The sequence below is a fragment of the Apodemus sylvaticus genome, chromosome 6 (assembly GCF_947179515.1).
Source record: "Apodemus sylvaticus chromosome 6, mApoSyl1.1, whole genome shotgun sequence".
Taxonomy (NCBI): Eukaryota; Metazoa; Chordata; class Mammalia; order Rodentia; family Muridae; genus Apodemus; species Apodemus sylvaticus.
In genome coordinates this window covers 109,344,819-109,366,447 of record NC_067477.1, presented here as the reverse complement: position 1 = coordinate 109,366,447, position 21,629 = coordinate 109,344,819, and the positions used below count along the sequence as shown (strand labels likewise).

At 44.1% G+C, this 21,629-nt stretch overlaps 1 protein-coding gene across 1 annotated transcript; it reads left to right on the top strand.

Moving 5' to 3' along the window:
• The first annotated feature begins 1,462 nt into the window (after window positions 1–1,462).
• Window positions 1,463–20,860, top strand: Matn3 (matrilin 3). Its single transcript, XM_052184764.1, has 8 exons — window positions 1,463–1,708; window positions 5,705–6,271; window positions 8,980–9,105; window positions 12,069–12,194; window positions 14,086–14,211; window positions 16,439–16,564; window positions 18,745–18,855; window positions 20,652–20,860. Exons 1-8 carry the CDS (start codon window positions 1,501–1,503, stop codon window positions 20,705–20,707), a joined length of 1,446 nt encoding a protein of 481 aa, XP_052040724.1. The 5' UTR covers window positions 1,463–1,500; the 3' UTR covers window positions 20,708–20,860.
• Window positions 20,861–21,629: the final 769 nt, after the last annotated feature.

Below are 21,629 nucleotides of genomic sequence, written 5' to 3'. Positions count from 1 at the left end.
ATCCTTCCAAACACGTCTCCTTTGGGCTGGCTTATTTCACCTTGCAATGAGTCCTCAAGGCTCACCCATGTTGTAACCTGCATTAGAATTTTATTTTGAAGGCTCACTAGTATTCATTTATGCAGTGTGCTGGCTTGTTTTGTCAACTTGGGGAAAGCTGGAGTCATGAGAGGCCGAGAGTGTCGATTGAGAAAGTGCCTCTGTAAGACTGAGCGTAGGCAAGCCCGTGGGACATTCTCTTAATTAGTGAGTGATATGAGAGGGACCAACCCACAGTGCGTGGGCCCACTCCTGAGCTGGCGGTCCCAGGTCCTATAAGAAAGCCACCAAGCAGCACTCCTCCGTGGCTTCTGCGTCAGCGCACGTCTGTCTTCAGGTTCCTGCCTTGAGTTTCTGTCCTGACTTTCTTTAATGTTGAACAGCAACGTGAAAACGCAAGCCAAACAAGCTCTTTCCTCCCAACACTACTTGGGTCATGGTGTTTCATCGCAGCAATAGTAACCCTAACTAAGACATGCAGACACCATCTTCTGTAAATCCACTCTCCCAGAGGACACCAGGTTACATCTGCCTCTTAGCTGTTGTATAATCTAGGAGATGCGATGGTCAGGTTACCACGTGGGTGGATGGTAGAAAGGCAACAGTCGAGGCAGAAAGACTGGATTGGCTCTGTGGAGACTCATTCATGCGCATCGCCGTGGTTGAAGATCCAGTTTAGCTCTCCCCTGCTGGTTGAAGCCTTCCTGCTCGCCCAGGCTACGTTTCTAAGCCATCAGTTCCCCCTAACAGCACACTATCTGAGCATCTTCTCTCTCACAGTGAGTTGAGGGTCCCCCGAGCAGTTTCCAGCCCTGTGTTGGTCACTTTTCCAGAGAGGAAGTGGGTGTTCTTCCAGCAAACCGGAGGCTCCTGGGCAAGTGTTTGTTTGATTTACTATTTCTAGTACTATAAGTTTAAATGTGTATGAATATTTAAAACTGGGCTGAAAGCATCCTATTCATGATGCTAGAATCTGTGAGGCCTATCCTAAAAAAAAAAAAAAAAAAAAAAAAGGTGTGTTGTGTGAGGCTGTGAGGCTCCTGTTCTCAGCTAACCTGCAGCTGAGTGGGTACAGAACTCGAGGTTTGTCAACAGATCTGGCGGGCACGAGAGGGTACAGCAGGAATCCCCCTACCCTAGTCTGGTTTTACAAGGAGGCAATCGGCCAAGAGGCACCCAGCCGAGCCCACCGGACTAGGAGGGTAGTGACCACGGTGTCGCTGGCCGCCTAGTCCCAGACATTCCGCTCCTGCCACTGGAATGCACAGACAGGGTTTCTTGTTGGCCTTTGGCGGCTCCCAGGCTCCGGTGGCAGGGCCTTCCAGTGGGCGGGGCGGGGCGGAGCCTCAGAAGCGGGACCTTTAAATTGGTCGCCAATGTGCGGTCCTGCGCTCGCGTCTGACCCTGCGGTATCCCGGTTACTTCGCGGCTCACAGACCCCGGCAGGTCGTCAAGCCCATCATGTTACTCTCTGCCCCCTTACGCCACCTCCCGGGACTTCTGCTGCTGCTCTGGCCGCTGTTGGTCCTGCCGCCCCCAGCTGCTCCTGGACGTTTGGCCCGCGCGAGCGTCCGCCGACTGGGGACACGAGTCCCCGGGGGCAGCCCCGGGCATCTGTCAGCTCTGGCTACTTCCACCCGCGCGCCGTATTCCGGGGTCCGCGGCGCAGGTACAGTGGGGTGGGTGCCACAGACATGGCTGGAGGAGGGACGAGGGGCCGGGGACCCAGGAACGCAGCATGCAACATCTACTGAAAGTGCCTTTATCCCAGGCAGGCAGGGTGCTGGAGGAAGCATCCTTTTCCCCAGCAATCCTGCTCAGAAACTGAGGGTCCGACCACGCACGGGAGCAGGTAGGGCTAGAGTGCATGACCATGATAGCATCTGACATCCTGAATTTCCTTGTGATTTGGAAAGGGGGCATCTTGTACCTGTGGGAGCGCCAGGGAGGGAATGGGGACTCCTAGCTCTATCTGGCCTTGATCTCTTGGTTAGGGAGAGCAAACTTTTCCTGATACTCTGTAGTTACCTGGAAATCGTCTATTTTGCATTCACTGTGTGTGACTTTTTTCCTAAGAAGAAAGGGTCTAGAGGAGACCCAGGATCTGGAAGAAGGGATGTTAGCAGTAGTGTATGAAGTGAGACTAGAAAGGCAAACCAAGTTGCCCTTTAGGGTCTAGGAGGCTCTTGTTTTATAACCGCATCAGTGCTTTACAGACCTGGTATTCTGTTTATTCCGACTTGGCCCCACACTAAAAGCTATACTCTGTTGATCCCCAAATAACTAGGCAGGTCTGGTCTTTGAGGGACAACTCCATTCCCACAACTCCATTCCTTGTCCCCCACTCCCCCAGCCACAACTTTGCTCTGAGCAGAACCAATCTGCAGAGCCCAGAGAAGCTGATAAACACCTGTTGTGACCCCTCACAAGACATACAGGGGCCCCAAGGCTTAACATAGTGAAAAAAAAAAAAACCCAGAAAATCAGTATCAGATCCCCTGAGTGAAACTCAGAGACCCGAAAGCCAAGCAAGGGCTCCATCCACCCTACAGCTTGTCAAACTTTCTGCACCACGTACAGAAGGTTGCCTCTTCCTTACCTGGTCTGTGTGGTCTTGGCTTGAACGAGGCTATAGCAAACCGTGGTTTAGGTGCCTAGGCTCCTCTGGCCAGCGATGCTGTCTGGATGATTTGCATGGTCTTGTCCTCTCCTGTGATTTGCTGGATATGTGGAGAATCAGCTCAGGAAACTCTCCATCATAACTGATTTGGAATCCGACTGAAAAGGGCAAGGGCATTGGCACCTAGATGGGGACAAGTGGGACCCATGCAAGTGAAGTCAACCACCAGAGTTGTACCCACAACTCTTTTTTTCTTGAGAATCAAACTGCTGATCTTGGGACTGAGATTAAAGAACAAGTGAGTACCTTTGCAAAGGGAGTGGGGCTGTACCAAGAGCGTGCAGGTCCTGGGATCAATCATTGCCGCCCTGGCCGAGATTCCTGTATTCCTTTTCTATTGCTTGCAAAACAAATAAAGATGGGATTTAGTGGTTTAGGGCAATGCGGAGTATTATCTTACAGTTCTGCAGGTCGGAGGCTGATGCTGTTCTTCCTGGGCTGATTTCAAGGTGTTGGCAGGTTTTGTATCCCTGCCCTTTTGTGAAGGAGGCACCAGAGAGTAGTACTTGCTGGCCTTTCAAGCTTCTCAGAGGCTACTGTAGTCCTCACCTCCATCTTGTCTTCCCTCTTACATCTGCTCACCCAGGCCGCTCTGTGGCTAACCTCTTCCACTTCTAGGGGCCTCAGTAATTCTCTTGCATCCATCTGAGAAAATCTAGGCCAACTTTTCATCAAAAGCCCTCCGATCACAGCTGTGGTCTTTTGCTAGGTTTACAGACCTGGTATTCTGTTTATTCCGACTTGGCCCCACACTAAAAGCTATACTCTGTTGATCCCCAAAGATAATAAGTGTAAGTCCCTGGAATAAAGACAGGAGTTATTCTGCCTATTGCATCTCAGAGCTTCCTCCCCCAACAGATTTATTGGGAAAAACCACACAGAGAAGAATAGAATCAGGCATGTTTAGTTACAAGGACATGGGTTTGTAGGGCCATCACTTGGGGGTTAGTGCAAGCCTTGAGTTACAGTGCTTACACCATGATTCTTTTCCCTCCACTCCAACCATGCAAGAATGTATAGACCCATGTCCAGGTAAGATTTTCTACACGAGTCCTTTTCCTTTGTGCCTTGATCCCTGGAAATCTTAAAGGAAATTGTGGAACTGTTTTAAAAAGTGATTTGTAATTCCTCTTGACTTAACCAAATATATGACACATACAGCATCTTTTGGGTGGTGGCTCAGAGTCAACATTTGAACATTGGCTGGGCACATAAGATGATGTTGATTTTCTTGTGGTGGAAAACTTTGCCTCAGTAAGAGCAGCTGCCGGGTACTGGAAAGGCCTTGGGGCAGGGAGACAGGAGTCAGGGAGGCCAGGCTTACAGGGCTGCTTTTCAGGGTTTGCTCCACTCAAACCTCTACAAGTGGGGATAACTGCCTAGTTCACAGGACCCTGTGTTAGCGTGCTGGGGTTCCTACAGTGCCTTCCAAAGTGAGGTGCTATTTTATTAAGGCAGTATATCCAGCTGATAAGGTAAAACCAAGAAGTTAAAATTCTGCGTTTTGAAAACAAAATATGAAGGCTGTGAGTGGGGGCATGTGCCTTTAACCTTGGGAAGTGGAGGTAGGACAGTGAACTCATTCTTGGTACATAGTTGAGTTAGGAGCTAACCTGTACTACAGGAGGCCCCATCTCAAAGAAATAATTAAGTACATAGATTGACTGATGTATAAAAAAAATATATAACTGAAGGGCCAGGGATGTAGCTCAGTGGTAGAGGGTAGTAGTGTACCCTACTTGCCTAGGGTACACAAGGTTCTGGGCTTGATTCCAGCCCTCAGAATGAAACAACAACAACAACAACAAATAACATCAAGCAATGGCAGAGGGAAAAAGTCCCTGTCCCAGACAAAGACTTTCCTCTCAGAAATGACTTAGTCTAAATACTTGGTTTTTAAAAAACGGAGATCACTTGTTTTGCTGAGAGGACTTCACTCAATATCTTAAACTTGTTTTCCTTCCTCTTTGCCTCCTAAGCACTCTGAATACAGCTGGGGCTACCATTCACAGCTAAGAATTTGTTTTGGATCTCCCTACCGACTGAGCGAAGAGCATCGATCCATTCTCCATTAGGAAAGAAGGGGCCCTGGCAGACACCTCCCAAGGGCCCTATTTTCACCTAGGGCTGTGCTGTGCATGCATGTGTGTGTGTGTGTGTGTGTGTGTGTGTGTGTGTGTGTGTGCGCACGCGCGTGCGCATATGTACTTGCATTCCTGTGAGTGTTGGTTGAAAGCACAGAATGGCCTGAAAAAGAGATGTGATAGCTGGAGTCTCCCCATCTAGTGCTGATAGTAGCCTCGGTTTGGCTGGCTGAGAGAAGTCTGTACAAAGCAGGTTGGAGGAAGCAGTAAAAACACAGAGAAAGAGAATACATGGCTAGGAGCATGAGTTGACTTACTGAAGACATAAGATGCCTTTGTATAGAAAGAATGTAAGGAAGAGCTTTGAAGTCGTCGATTCCTCTTTTTTGTCATTGTGGCAAAGCTGTAGGCAATTGACAAGGGGAAAAAAGCACAGAGAAGTGGCCAGGAGAGTTCCAGGAAAGTAGGAGAGGTGCCAGGTCATGGTTTCCGCTCCTTAAAACAAGCTCTGCTCCCAAAGACTGACATGCAGTGCATGTGAGTTAAGTGAAGTCCTTGTCCCACTGACTCAGCCAAGTGCCAAGGAAGGCCTGGGAGGCTTTCAGTACCAGCACTTCCAAGGACTCCCGGGGAGCAGGACTGTAAATGGTGGGATAAGTCCTCACAAAATGTTGGGAAGGCTCAAGGCCTTCCTTTTAATGGCAGAGGGAGGATAGTCTCCAGGAAGGAACAAGCTGGTCTCCAGGAAGGTAGGATGGTCTCCAGGAAGGCACTGCTGGGAGCAGGAGATGCTCCTGGGTCTGGCTTCCCAGAATCCCAGAGTTCTTTGGGAGTGAGGACATTTCTGATCGTGATCTGACCGAGGCTTAGCCTCTTATGTTTTCTATACCCTTATTCGCAGGTGTTTGCAAGAGCAGGCCTTTGGACTTGGTGTTTATCATTGATAGTTCTCGTAGCGTCCGACCTCTGGAATTCACCAAGGTGAAGACCTTTGTCTCCCGCATCATCGACACTCTGGACATCGGGGCCGCAGACACAAGGGTGGCTGTGGTGAACTATGCCAGCACTGTGAAGATAGAGTTCCAGCTCAACACCTATTCAGACAAGCGGGCCCTGAAACAGGCTGTGGCACGGATTACCCCCTTGTCAACAGGCACCATGTCAGGGCTAGCTATCCAGACAGCGATGGAGGAAGCCTTCACTGTGGAGGCCGGAGCTCGGGGGCCCATGTCTAACATCCCCAAGGTGGCTATTATTGTCACAGATGGGAGGCCCCAGGACCAGGTGAATGAGGTGGCTGCCCGAGCTCGTGCATCTGGCATTGAGCTCTATGCTGTGGGTGTGGACCGGGCAGATATGGAGTCCCTCAAGATGATGGCTAGCAGGCCCCTGGAAGAGCACGTCTTCTACGTGGAGACCTATGGGGTCATCGAGAAACTCTCTGCTAGATTCCAGGAAACCTTTTGTGGTAAGCTGCCAAGTCTTAGCTTCCAACTAGCAAGGATATTATAGCTCATATTTTGCATGGCTGGAAATTGTTTTTTTAAAAGATTTATCTTTAATTACGTGCATACGAGTATGGGTACCGGATGAGGTCAGTGGCCTCAAATCCCCTGGAGCTGGAGTTGTATGTGGTTGTGAACCACCCAGGATGGTACTGGGAACCAAAGTTGGGTCTTCTGCAAGAGAAGTATGTGCTCTTAAGTGCTGAGCCAATGTTCCAGCCCCCTGAAAAAAGAAGTTTATTCATTTTTGGGGGGCGGGAGTAGAAATTTTCTGGAAGAATTATACACATGCAATTTTTTTTAAACCCAACCTAAACACATGGTGTTGGTCTAGAAGTACAAGGCTGTACTATATGTAACTTGGTTTGCTCATAAAACCTTCATGTTTGCGTTAGACATGTTAAGTTCTGGAAATAACCAGAATAAACAATCCTGCCGCTCCCTGATGGGGTCAGAAATAAAATCCAAACCCCAAACACCCAAACTCAAGACAAAGTCAAACTCTCCTGTCTCCCCCTTCTTCACCATTAACATTCCTCCCCTCTCCTCCAAATGTTTCCTTTAGCTTTTACATCTTCAGATTTAACAGCAGCCCACTGTGGCATTGCCCTGCAAGTCAGTGGGCTCTATCCCAATGTCTCTGGCCATGTGCACTTAATTAATAACACTTGTTTTCAGATTCGACTCCTTCTCTGCTTATCCTTTTGTGGAATAATTGGATTAGAGACCAGAAGAGCTGGGGTTTCTGATTCACTTAAGAGACACAAGAAACAAATAAAAAACAAATCATCCTGTAAATCTTCTATTCTTTCTTTTGGATGGCATTTGAATAGGAACATGCTAATTTTATTAGAGTTTTTTTTTTCATGAATTAATCAGACGCAACAGTACGAATCTATTCAGTGCTGGAAATCCCCCCCCCCCACTCACTCCCATCAGGATGTAATCTGGGTGTGGTAGTAATACTCCAGAGATGGAGTTCAAAGCCAGCTTCAGCTGCATCTTGAATTTGGGGCCAGCCTTGGCAATATTGAGACCCTGCCATAAAAAAGAAAAATTGAAAAGAAAGCTTTAAAAAATTAAAAAAAAATAGAATTATGGTTTGTGGAATTCACATTTTAAAAAATGTGATGATCATGTGAAAGCTTCTGTAGAATGGTTGAGTGCAGTCCCTTTCCAGCTTAGGTGACTTCCTAAGACAGTTTCTGCCATGTGCATCCTGTGCCTATTCATATTGACCACCACATACAAAGTTAAAAGTAGCTCCTCACAGCCTTCTGATACCTATGGAGTTGGTGAAGAGGCATGCAAGGGAGCCAGGAGCTACAGTTGTAAATATCAGTGAGACTTTCTATCTAAACTCATGTGGAGTCCAGAATCATCAATTGGTCGGGAAATGGGAGATGAAGCCTTGGCCTTGTCTCTGCCAGACCTGGCTGGGATCCCCCTGTCTTCCGTGTCTCAGGACACTAGGCCTTCACAAAACCACCATTGGCTATGATGGCATCTACTTGGCATTCGCTAGGCTCTAGAAAGAAAGTGGCTTTCTTTCTTTTTCCCAGAAAACCCCCTCAAGCTGTGGGTGAGAACTGTTCGACAGGACTCTGGTCTGTGGCTAAGTTAGGTCTTAAAGTTAGCAACTGGGGGTGGGCTCAAAGGCCATAAAGTTATAGTGGTGAGTGGCAATCTTTTCCCTCTCTTACAAAAGACCTACTTGTTCTGGGGGTGGGGAGGAATGTCCTCTCTGGAAAAAACCGACTGAGGGGCAGCTTGTTGTAGTCAACGGCTGGAAAGATCACTCCACAAAACGGCCCTCCTTGGGAAAATATTAGCCTTGTCCTATTGCCAAAGGCACTGGAGGCTGGGTTACCTGCCATGGGAGTGCTAGCCTCCTCTGACAAGCCTTGGTTTTGTAGAAATGACTAAATTCATTGATTTGTCTTTCAAAACACATTACTGGGTGTGGGAGGGGCATTCCAATGAAATGTAAGTGTCTCCAGGGGCAAGAGGATGGAGATGTGATCTAGCTGACATGATCTCAGGCTTTTCTTTTTGATCTCTTTGCATTTATGATTTGAATCTATCATCTTTGAAGTTACTAAGAGCCCAAGTAGATACCTGGGCTTTAGACCCACGCTGGGCATGCACAAGGAGGTCGTTAGCTGGATGGACCGAGCACCTTACGTGATTTGCCCAGGGGTGAGTCAGGTCCAGGAGGCTAGGCATGCTTGTGTTCCAGTTCCCTTTAGGCACGAAATGTGGAACTGCTGCAAACCCGGTTTCAGTTACAGCGGGCCCGCTAGCTCACAGAACTCTTGACAGTGCATTATTATTCTCCTTGACTCTTAGGGTTGAGAGGCAAGAATATGGTTTTTATTTTTTGGGTACACAATTCAACCAAATACAACATAACATTGCCTGACCGGTGGAAATGTTTGATTCTAGCAGATCCAAACTCAGAATTAACTTTCATCTTTGAAAGATGGTATAGCAAGATCTATAACTCTAAATTTGCAGCATCTCAAATTAATAAACCAGAGGCTTTTTTTTTCAAATAGTAAAGTCAAGACGGAGTCAGAAAGAAATCTGGAGGGTAGTGTCTTGGAACTAGAGGAGTTGTCTAAACTGGTTCTTGGGTATCAGTGTCATCACTGTGCATTTCTTTGCCTAGCTCTGGACCAGTGCATGCTTGGCACACACCAGTGTCAGCACGTGTGTGTCAGCGATGGTGATGGCAGGCACCACTGTGAGTGCAGCCAAGGGTACACCTTGAACGCTGATGGGAAAACGTGTTCAGGTAAGGCTTCCTTAGGGAACTGTGGTTGAGTGGGAGTTATTTGACAGAGGCAGAGACAGAGAGGCAGAGAGGCAGAGAGATCTCTGAGTATGAGGCTACTCTGGTCTACAGAGTGGGTTCCAGGGCAACCACATGGTGGCTCATAGCCATTTGTAATAGGATCTGATGCCCTCTTCTGGTGTGTCTGAAGACAGCTACAGTGTACTCTCATATATATATATATAATCTTAAAAAAGAAAAACCACTACAATAAAAAATAAATTTAAATTCATGCACATGTCTGTGTGGATATGTGCACGTGAATGCAGGTGTCTGAGGAGCTTGGAGGTGTCAGAGATTGTCCTTGAGCTGGAGTTAGAGGTGGTATTAAGACACTGTAAATGCTAAGAACTGAACTCAGATCCCCTGAAAAAGCAGTATGTCCCCATAAATACAGAGTTGTTTGGCCTCTTCATTTTCTACAATTTAATCAGGTTAGTATTAAATCGAGTTATCACGGCATCTTCATATGCCATGCCAGTGTCTTTGTTCTCGGCATCTTCCCTCCCTGCTGCCTTCCTCAGGGTCCTCTCCGCTCTCCGTTGGTCCCCCTCCTTCCTCCCCTTTAACGCCCATCTGCGTCCCTGCGACTGTTTTATCCTCTAGTTCTCACCCCCTTGAGATCTTTTCCTTTTCTCTTGTGAACTCCTTTCTGGTTCTGTGATGTACAAACACACATATACAAACACACATACACAAACACACATATACAAACACACATATACAAACACACACATCCAATTTTAAATCTAGGTTCCTCGTGTGAGACAAAGCATGCAGAGTCTTTCTGAGTCTGCTTTTTTTCCCTCTTGATTAAAATAGTAATTTCCATTTGTATCCATTTTCCTGAAAAAAAAAATCATGGTTTCAGTTTTCTTCATATCTCCACAAGCTCCTGTGGTGTGTCTGTACCACGTTTTCTGTATCCATTCATTTGCTGATGGACACGTAGGCTGTTTCCACTTCCTGGCTTCTGGGAATAGTGTAGCTGCAAACATGGATGTGCAAGAACCTCTGGGCTATGTCGACTTGAGGGCCTTACTACTGTGCTTTGTTACTATTCTTTTTAAAAAGATTTATTTATTTAATTTATGTGTGTGAGTACACTGTATCTGTCTTCAGACACACCAGAAGAGGGCATCAGATCTCATTACAGATGGTTTGAGCCACCATGTGGTTGCTGGGAATTGAACCAGCATCCTCTGGAAGAGCAGTCAGTGCTCTTAACCACTGAGCCATCTCTCCAGCCCCCTTTGTTATTGTTCTTAAAGAAAAACATTAATAAAAGGGGAGGCAAGAAGAAGGTCTACAAAGCTCTTTATTTTAAAAATACATGTTAGTTTACAATTTTTTTCCAAGACAGGGATTTCGCTGTGTAGCTCTGGCTGTCCTGGAACTCACTCTGTAGACCAGTCTGGCCTCAAACTCAGAAATCCTCCTGCCTCTGCCTCCCAAGTGCTGGGATTAAAGGCATGCGCCACCACTGCCTGGCTTACAAATTTATAAATAAGTGATACACACACACACACACACACACACACACACACACACCATGTTTCTGCAGTGCATGCAGAAACCAGAAGAGGGCCCTGGATTCACTGGTACTGGAGTTAGGGACAGTTGTGAGCTGCCATGTAGATGCTGGGAATCAACTTGGGTCCTTCAGAAACACAGCCAGTGTTCTTAACCAGTGAGCAAACTCTCCAGCTCCAGGATTCAAAACTCTCGATGCTTTTGAATATTTGATGTTTTCCTTGGTTTTAATTCATTAGATATGAGCATCCTAATTTATTTTTATGACCATATACACTCATAGACATGCCGGGTAGTGGTGGTACACTCCTTTAATTCCAGCACTTGGGAGGCAGAGGCAGGCGGGTTTCTGAGTTCGAGGCCAGCCTGGTCTACAGAGTGAGTTCCAGGACAGCCAGGGCTATACAGTGAAACTCTGTCTCGAAAAAACAACAACAACAAAAAACCAAAAACAATACTCATAGACATGTAGAGGCAAATACTGAAGGCTCTGCTCACTGGTATTCAAACACCACACGGAGTCAATAAAGAATAGAGATTAGACTTTTTTCCTTTAGATTTTTTCTCTTCAATTCTAGGAAGGTTTTTGTGAGGAAGAAGACCAATCATTTAGGTCAAAGTGATAATTTTATGGATAAGAAAACTGAGATGCAAAGAAGGGGAGAGACATATGTATCAGTGTTAAGATCTGAAAATCCAAAGCAACCCAAGCACTTGCAAGAGTCCAGCAAAGCAAGATCTTTATTTGCATTAGGCAGAAAAAACTGACTAGTCTGTGGCAACAGCACAGACTCAGGGGCTGACTGTATCCTTGGACGGTCATCTTAGAAGTATTTAATCAGATGACAAAAGTTATTGTACTCAGCCTTCTCCTGATGGATCAGGGCTGCAGAACAGACTTGGGAGTTGAACTGCAATCCAGAGTCAAAATGTTACAGAATTTTTAAGCCTGAATTTTACGAATATCTATGCCAAGTTATCCCACCAATCAGGATGTAGGGATAGAGGACTTCCTTAGGAACATGTCTTTGTGGTACACTTATCCTGTTCCCATTGGTTGGGTTATTCAACTGTGGCGGGGCAACTGGCCTAGCATTCTCAACTTGCCAACCAGGATGTCAGTTATCCATGAAAGTCTTGGGAACTAAAGCTTTATTTGACTCCTATTCAAGATGGAAGTTCTATTCAAAATGGCTTCATTTTGGTTCCTTCTTAGTTGGTGTTGTGAAAGAACAAGACCAGAACGTGGGATCTAAATTCCATCAGTGCCCTTCCCTGTGTCCACTATCTCCATTGGCTGTGTGTGTGTGTGTGTAATAATGTAACTGGTATGAATTTGTTTATCTCCCCCTTTCCACGTGTTCACATTTGCTGTGCTCATCTTTTGACAGCCATTGATAAGTGTGCCCTTCGCACTCATGGATGTGAACAGATCTGTGTCAACGACAGAAATGGCTCTTACCACTGTGAGTGCTATGGGGGTTACACCTTGAATGCAGACAGGAGAACCTGTGCAGGTGAGTGTCTGTGTACTCATTCAACTGCCCACCTACCCGCTACAACTGGGAACTTGGGCCAGTTTTCCACTCTTGCCACCCTGGAATTTCCTGTTTCTTTTTGTTTGTTTGTTTTCTTGTTTTTGCTTGTTTTGTTTTGTGTGTAGCCCTGCTTGTCCTGGAACTCTCTCTATAGACCGGGGTAGCCACGGACTCAGAGATCCACCTGCTTCTGCCTCCCAAGTGATGGAACTAAGGCATGCAACACCTCTGCCTAGCTGGAATTCCTGTAACTAAGTTCTGTACGAGAAAACAGAAATGCTAGACAGTATAGTAAGTTAGTATCAAATAACACCCTACAAAATACTGCTTACAAAGGCGCGCATTGACGGCATATGGAGGTAGGAGCATCACAAACTCAAAGGTAGCCCAGCCAGATCGGGAGCTGAGGCCAGCCTGGGCAACAGGAAACTTGGACTCAGAAATCCAAGCCAACAAAGAACACACACACACACACACACCCACACAGAGACAGAGAGAGAGAGACTCTGTAGTGAGGAAGCTGGTGGACACCTTAGTCATGTAACGAGAGATGAGTGTTTACATCACTAGAGGTGACCTCACTGACAGTATCACGTGAAGCGGCAGCACACCTGGTCTATTCTTGCTAAGAATTTAGAACCAAGAGGAAGAGAGTATTAGTTCACAATATTTTCAAAGCTGTAAAACAAATGTAGACTATTGAAACATCTCAAAACATGATAACTTCATGTCTTGTGGGATCTTGGGTTGGATCCTGGATCAGAAAATGGACATTAGAAGAATAATTGGAAACAGCTGAGTATTGAGTGTAGATAAAAAACATCATGCTGTATGTTTTTGTTATCATATTAGACATCTAAAGTGTTGGTATTTGGGATTTAGATGAAGTAAATTTTTCAGAAGTCTGAACTTACCTTAAAATGAAAGTTTAAACTTGAAAAAAAAAGATTAAAGCTGGGTACAGGCTCATGGGGGCAGAGGCAGGAGGGTCACTATAAATTCTAGGTCTTCTTGGGCTATAGATCAGACTGTCTCAATCCCTCACCAAAATTGTATAAAATATGTCAATACAAGTCTTTTCCCTTATTTCTGGTTGTGGTGATACATGCCTTCACTTCCAGCATTGAAGGCTGAAGATTTCATGCCAGCCTTGGCCACATAGTAAGATCTTGTCTCAAAACCATCCCAAATATGTATATCTACAGTATATCTGTATGTATGTATATCTGTATGTATGTATGTATGTATGCATGCATGTATGTATATATGTATGTATGCATGCATGCATGTATTATGTATGTATATATGTATGTATGTATGTGCGTCTGTCTGTCTGTCTATATATCCATTTATCTACCTACCTAGCTCCTTCCCCTGCTCATCTGTCTCTCACAGGCAGGTACATTGAAGAAAGAGCTGGGTCTCAGGTTCTCCCTAAATTAGTTGGTCTCCTTGGGACTCTTGTACCTTATTTATGAAATGAAAGAAGTGTTAAAATAGAAATTCTCCAAAGTCTAATTCCCCCTTTCCCTGAATCTAGTGTAATTAGATGCATAATTAGCTGGTTTATTTCTGGGTTGGAGTGAATGCAATAAACCTAAAAGGAATGCATTAAGTATTTATGAGATGCCTAGGTTATAAAAATCTCAGCAGTGATGATGTGGAAAGAAGAACTGAGTGTAACGGCAGAGAGTAATTACCGTGTGTGAAGGATTTTATTAAGTCTGCTAATAATGCTGACAGCTTTGCCTAGCCTCCAGCCAGCTCCCCCTCATCTATTTCTGTGCTTAAGCATGTGTCTATCTATGGGTAATAAAAGACTCTTTGACTTCTAAGTTTAAATTCTCACTCTTGGACCTTCGCCTGGCAGCTCAGGACAAGTGTGCCTCGGGTGCCCATGGCTGCCAGCACATCTGTGTGAGCGACGGAGCCGGGTCCCATCACTGTGAATGCTTTGAAGGCTACACTCTGAATGCAGATAAGAAAACATGTTCAGGTAAAGCCCATTCAACAAGTCCCTTCCTACCTGACTCTTTCCATGGTGGTGAAAGCAACCATAAGTCACCAGAGGAGAGGTCGTTGGTGTGGGGGTGGGGTGGGGAGACTTAACGAATCAGGCTCAGGCCTTGGCCAACTTGCACGTTTAAGGCACTCCTTGCCCAGGGGCTTTGTTGCGCTCTCTGCCTTTTGTATATTGATCACTTCAGAAAATTTCTGGGGACTAGGTAAGGAACAGGGAATATGAGAAAAGCTGGTGATCGGTGGGGATCCCTACCCAGGGAAGATTTTATAGCTGTGTATACTGGGGACTTTGTAGGCATGTAGAGGAAGTCAGCTGTATAGTAACTGTTTGGTGTGATAGGTTGAACTGATCTGTCTCCAGTTAAAACTTGGCCTGGGACTTTTCTGGAGTGTTGGTCTTCAAGCTGGGTTCCTTCAGCAAAGGAGACTTTGTGAAGGCCTTGCTTAGACCGGCACAGACCTTCCAGGGTGTGAGCAGCGGCACATTCTTGACCGTTGCTAGCTGATCAGTCTTTAGTGACTCAGAGCCTTGTGACTTGGCTAATGAGCCCCTGCCAGCACCATTAATCCTCATTAATTTGATTTAAACGCACTGCTAGAACAGGGCAGCATTTATACACAGAGACGCTCTCCCCTTGGACAGGCGTTCTTAGCTCTCCAGGTGCTGCTTAGTTTGGCATATCGGGCGCTCTTCAGAGGTCTCTCTGGCTTCTCTTCTTCCTTGGGAAGGTAGACATGGTGGGATCTTGTCAAGATAAATGAAGGGAAATGGCACATTATTGGATTTTTTTTTTTTTTTTGAGACAGAGACTCCTGCTGCCCAGGCTGGCCAGGAACTCCAGTTAGCCTCAACTAACTGTAACATGCAGTAACTGTAAGCCCCAAGTGCTGGGGCTGTAGCATGTGCCACAGGCCTGGCTCTTCTCTTTAAGAAATGAAATCATTCTAATCCCAGCCACTACAGAGACTGAGGCAGGAGGACAGTGATCAATGGAAGACTATGAATAGGCTCTTGTAACAGCAGGGAACGGATCTGGGTCTTCCAGGAGTCTTTCTGAATTCACTAAGTCTTTTTTTTTTTTTTTTTTCACTTGACCTAGGCCATTCTGACATAGGACTGGTGGGGTGCTCTCTTCTGGTTGCTTTCTTTGGGCAAATTATCTTAATCTCTGAATGCTATTTATGTGACAAAAGTACTTCACTATTTAATCAAGAATATATCATCATCAATCTTATTATTATTTTTCTTGCTCAGAGACAGAGAGAAAGAGAGAGAGAGAAAGAGAGAGAGAGAGAGAGAGAGAGAGAGAGAGAGAGAGAGAGAGAGAGAGAGAGACTGAAGAGAGAAGACATGAATGTGTCATTAGTGTTTCTGTTCCACTACAAATTATCAGTGGTTTGTGTGTGTGTAGTCACATACAGTGCAGTTCCACATACAGTGATATTTGATGTGACAAAAATGCCTTGATAATGCAACTTAAAGGAAGGAAGGAAGGAAGGAAGGAAGGAAGGAAGGAAGGAGGGAGGGAGGGAAGGAAGGAAGGAAGGAAGGAAGGAAGGAAGGAAGAGCTTATTCTGGTCACAGTTTGAGGGCTACAGGGGAGCCAGAGCAGTGGGAGCCTGAGGTCTCACTGGATACAGCAGTCAGCAAGCAGAGACGTGAGTGCTGGTGACCAGTGAGCATCCTTTTGAATTCGGTGCTGGAGCCCAGTGCCTGCAATGGTGTCACCCACATTTAAACTGGCTCTTCCTATATGTCCTTCCCGGACACGCAGGACCCAGGTGATTGTCTAGATTCCATCAAGGTGGCTATCAAGGTTAACCACCACAGACTCCCTGATCGATCATTTGTGGGATGAACTATAAATAGCATTGATCGCTTTCAGAAGGGCCTAGGGTAAGCTCTGCATGGCCAAGACTCAGTCCCACTGGTATCATGGGCAGGAGAGAGGAGAAGTCCCCTCAGACAGCTGCAGGAGCTCCAAGGGCAAGAGCCGGCCAGGCACCAGATCCAGCCAAGGGTGTGCGTCTTGGGGAAGGGAGCCACACCTTTCCTTGGAACCCAGGGCCCTGGGTGACTGCTGAAGGTTCCATTCTCAGTGCTGGCTGGGTCCAGCAAAGCTTTGTATTTCAGATGTTTGTGTTTAGTGTTCTATTTAACTAACAGGTAAATCTTTCCTTTCCTGCATGCTTTGGGTCAGTCCGAGACAAGTGTGCTCTGGGCACTCATGGCTGCCAGCACATCTGTGTGAGTGATGGAGCAGAGTCCTACCACTGTGACTGTTTCCCTGGCTACACCCTGAATGATGACAAGAAGACATGTTCAGGTGACAACTGGCCCTTTATGTAGATATTTTTCTTTCCAGTTTATGAGGAAGCTGCATTTTTTTTAAAAATTTATATTGAGTTATTGTCTTGCTCTGCTACATGGTTTGCTTTTTGTAATTTGATTGGATTCTCTTCATTTTTTCTTTCTAATTAATGTCTCTAAATCTGTTTATTTTGCTATTACGATAAGATATGCATAGCATCAGATCTACTTTTTTTTTCTTGTTTTCAAATGTACAGTTCTGTGTACTGTGTACCACAGTTCTCTCCGAGATATTTTCACCCTTCCTATCCAAAGCTCTGAACTCACAGGACGGTGACTGATGTTTCACCCTCCCCCTGGGAGGTGTCAGTTTCCCACAAAATGGCCACTGTGACTTGACAGGGATCCTTAGATCAATTTAGGGAGTACTGCCACTTTAACAATCTTCAGTGCACTCAATATCGTGGGTGCTTTTCTACGTGTTTAAGTCTTTTTTAATTTCTTCAATAATGTTTTATAATTTTCAGTGTACAAATAATATACTTAAAAATCCTGAAGTATTTTATTCTCTTTTAATGTTATTAAAACATTGTTTTAGTTATTAAAACTCTCTCTTTTTCTTTCTCTCTCTTTCACAACATTCTTTTTTGTTATACCCCTGCTCTATAATTTTATAAGGGGTGTTTTAACAAGACTATCTGATTGAGCACATGGCTCCACAGATCTTAGTGTTTATTAAGCAAGAGCACAGGATTAGTCACCTATTTTATACTGTGTACAGAGATGGCTGGCATGTGGCCGATGGTTGGTGGATAGTGTCTAGCCAGGATCAGTAGTTCAAGGCCAGCTTGGGCAATCTGAGACTCTGCTTTAAAAACTAAACAGGGGCTGGGGAGATGGCTGTAGATAAAGTGAGGATGCGGGCTCAGATCCCCAGCACCCACTAAAGAGTTGGGTGTGTGGAAGAACATGCCTGTAATCCCTGGGCTGGGAGGTTGAGATAGAATTCTGCGGGCTTCATGGCCAATCTGAGCTCCAGGGGCAGTCAGAGCATCTGTCTCGAAATATAAAGTGACAGCAATAGAAGAAGATAACCAATGGCTGGTGTGTGCATGTGTACACACACACACATGCATACACACACAAACATACACACGCATACACAGATAAATACATACACACACAAACATATACACATACACAAATACACACACATACATACATACATACACATATACTCACATACAGACACATAACACACGTACACACAGAGACACATACACACATATACATATACTCACATATGCAGACACACACATATGTACACATATACTCGCATACACAGATATACACATACATATACATACATACACATACATATACATACATACACATACACACACAGTGGATTATCTACATTGGCTATCAATATAGCTCTGAATTTTTAGCTCCAAAATATGTAGGATAAAAGTTACACTCGTTAATTCAAATCACTTAATAGAAGAGCAATCCTTTGTAGGAAATCACCAGTAGCATAGGAGGGACTTTCACTGTCTTCTCTGTGGCTTCTCCCTACCAGTGGCTGTCAACCTTCCTAATGCTGAGACCCTTTAATATAGTTCCTTATGTTGTGGTGCTCCCAACCATAATTTTCTTGCTATGTCATAACTGTAACTTTGCTACTGTTATGCATTGTGATGTAATTATCTGATCCTCAAGTAGTCTTGATCCACAGTTTGAGAACCCCTGCCCTGTAGCGGCCACCTTTAAAAAACTCTGTGTAATGGTTGGTTTCTGATAATAACAAAAGCACAGAGAGAAATAAAATGAACTCTCGAATAACCGTCACCTAGTTCTGACAAATACAAACAAGTCCCCAGTGTTTCCCAATAAAGTTTTTTGTAAAATTAACAATAATAAGTATTATTTCCTATTTGCTTTATATGATTTTTACCTCCTGAAAAAATGCATTTGCGAAGGTGGCAATGTTAAAGTGAATTGTAGATTTCACTTTCACTGTCTTCTGGAAAAAGGCTTTACCTCAGCACAGCTCACATTAGCAACTCTGCTCTTACAAAGAATGATTTGTTACTTTCCTTTGTTTTGCCTCTTGTGCTGGGCAGAAGTTCTACACCACAGTCCCCACTTTGCTGTAATCCCTTGTAGCTATACTATCTTGTGTATTCTCGTCTTCAGACATTGAAGAAGCACGAAGCCTCATTTCCATAGAAGACGCCTGCGGCTGTGGGGCCACACTGGCGTTCCAGGAGAAAGTCAGCTCCCATCTCCAGAAGCTGAACACCAAACATATCCTTTTGGGAAGGTTTTCTTCCTCCTCCTATTCCTCAACTCCCTTCCCTTTCCCTCCCGGTCCCTCCTCTCCCTTTTCTCTTCCCTCTCCCCTCCCCCTCCTCCTCTTCTTTTCTTTTTCTTTTCTTTTTTTTTTTTTTTTTTTTTGAGACTGGGTCTCATGAAGTCAAAGCTAGCCTCAAACTCGCTAAGTAGATGAGGATGACCTGGAACTTCTGGTCCTATCATCTCCCTCTCCCCATTGCTGGCATTACAGGCGTTTGTAGCCATGCTCGGTTTTACGAGGTACTGGGGATTATCCCGAGGGCTTCATGTCTGCTAAGCACATTTTCTATCAACTATGCTACAGTCCAGACCCTATCTTCTCTTAAAAATGTATTTGTAAGTTTCCATTTCTGATTGACACACTAATTGGGCAGTAATAAATATAATCATACCATGGCCGTGGCTTCTAGAAGTCACCCTAGCTACTACAACTGAACCGAACATCTTGGGATGTTCTACTAGCAAGACTCGTATTCATTGCTGGAAGCTAAGCAAGGGAATGCATCTGAAAAGAACCCAGAGTTCTTTTTCAGTGGCACGATAGACAATTTTTATTCATGCAACATTTAAATGTAAAAGCAACATTTTTCTTTCCCTAGTGCTTTTTAATAGCAATTTATGTGTGCAACTGAGCTCTTGCATAACAGAGCAATTAAGCTATGATTCCTTAAAACATTTTTCTTCTTTTAATTTAAATTTTATTTCACGTGCATTGGTGTTTTGCCTGATGTATGTCTGTGTGAGGGTACCAGATCTCTTGGAACTGGAGTTAAAGTAAGTTGTGAGGTGCCATATGGGTGCTGGGAATTGAACTAGCATCCTTTCTCTGGAAGAGCAGCCAGTGCTCTTAACCACTGAGCTATCTTTCCGGCCCATTTTAAAGTAACTCAGCCAAAAATCTTCCTATGTCCAGAATTAAAACAAAAAACAAAAACAGCAGATCTATGGGATGTTGTACCTCAGATGACACATGGTTATACAATTTGTCAAGCCAAAATATCAAGAAACAGTTTCAAAATGTAACATGACACTGTCTCAGCAAGTTTCAGTCAGCACTCACTCTGGAAAAAGGCTTTGCCTCAGCACAGTTCACGTTAACAACTCTGCTCTGGCATATCTCAGAGGAACGGAATTCAGGCTGGGGCCAGTATGACCTAGGAGTGAGTGTTCAGACCTTGACGGCCAGCCCAGGCAGCATGATGGAATCTGCTTCCAGACCTCTCTCATGCCTAGGATGGAATTTGTGGTTAGCGAGCCTTTTGCTTTCCTGTGTAGTGCTGCCCTTCTCACCACGCAAGGAAGAAATCCTTTCTTCCTTCACCTACTAATGTCTATTTCCTACAAAACTAAAGTCTCCAGAGAGCCAAACCAAGGGACAGTTCTGTAATTCCTTTAATCAAGACTTCATAAGCATTGCTCCCCACTGAGAGATGTTCCAATTAAATTTTCAATGAGAGAAAAGAAAAAAAGAAAGAAAGAAAGAAAGAAAGAAAGAAAGAAAGAAAGAAAGAAAGAAAGAAAAAGAAAAGACCTTGGCAGGAGTGTAATTTCACAATGAATTTTTGAATTTTAGAGTAGGCTTTTGATGAGAAAGTAGTTTTGTTCACTTGCTGGGATACCGTTTTCTTTTGTGTTGAAGCCTTTCAGAGTGTGCTGATGTTTTTTGTTTTTTTTTTTTTTTTTTTTTTTTTTTTTTTTTTTTTTTTAATGTGTAAAACGGAATCACTTTGGCCTTAACATCTAGCCACTTGACAACATTTTGAAGAAGTTGAAAGTCACGGAATATGGACAAGTACATCGTTAAACTGCGCAAAACTCCTGCCTGGAAATGTGGATGCTTGGTTTGCGTGATTCTCACTCTCTTGTACACGTTGTCTGATGCTCCTGCCAATAACCTGCCATTATAAATGCATTATTTGGGAAACAGTATGAAGGGTTTCTGGAGAGCCAGTATCATTTCCCAAGAAGATAAATGTGTAGACCCTTATTAAAAGCAAGCTTTAATGTCTCATAGCTATGACTGTGAAATCATTAATAAGATAGAGTGAAAAGTTTAATGTTTTGTTATCTACTGATTGAGCCATTTAAGTTTTAATTGTTTATATTCGTAAGATGATCTTATTCATAAAACTTTAGGTCTATTTTCTCTTGGTCATATTTGTAATACGAACCAGCTTTACTATCGAGAGTGCAAATTTTATGAAATATTTACACATACAAAGATAAATATTAAACTGAGAATTTAGAATTGTTTAATATTTTTGGGTTTTTTTGCTGGAATATTATTAAAGCCACAATCAAGGGATTATAATACATGTACCTAAAAATAATTTACACAGACTAAGTGGATGTTACATGACACTTTTAATTCATTAATGTCATAGAAATGAACAACTAAAGAGTACTGGCTATGAACTTATGGTGCTAAGAATTTTGCCAAGGGGAAAAATTTGAATTCTATCATTTTGTTTTAGCATGAAATTGGCAAAATTACATATTTATAAAATTAGTATAATAAGCAACAAGATATAATATTCTTTTAAAAATGTCAGTAATAAGCCTATTTTTTCACTCAAAATATATTGAAGAATACACTTTTTAAGTGCAGCTTATAACTTTTGGAATGAAACAATTCTTTAAATTTTGTGCTACTTGATCTGATTTGGTTTGTATTGTTTTTAATATAATAAAAGTTCCTATCTTTCTACATTAATGCCATGTCTGAT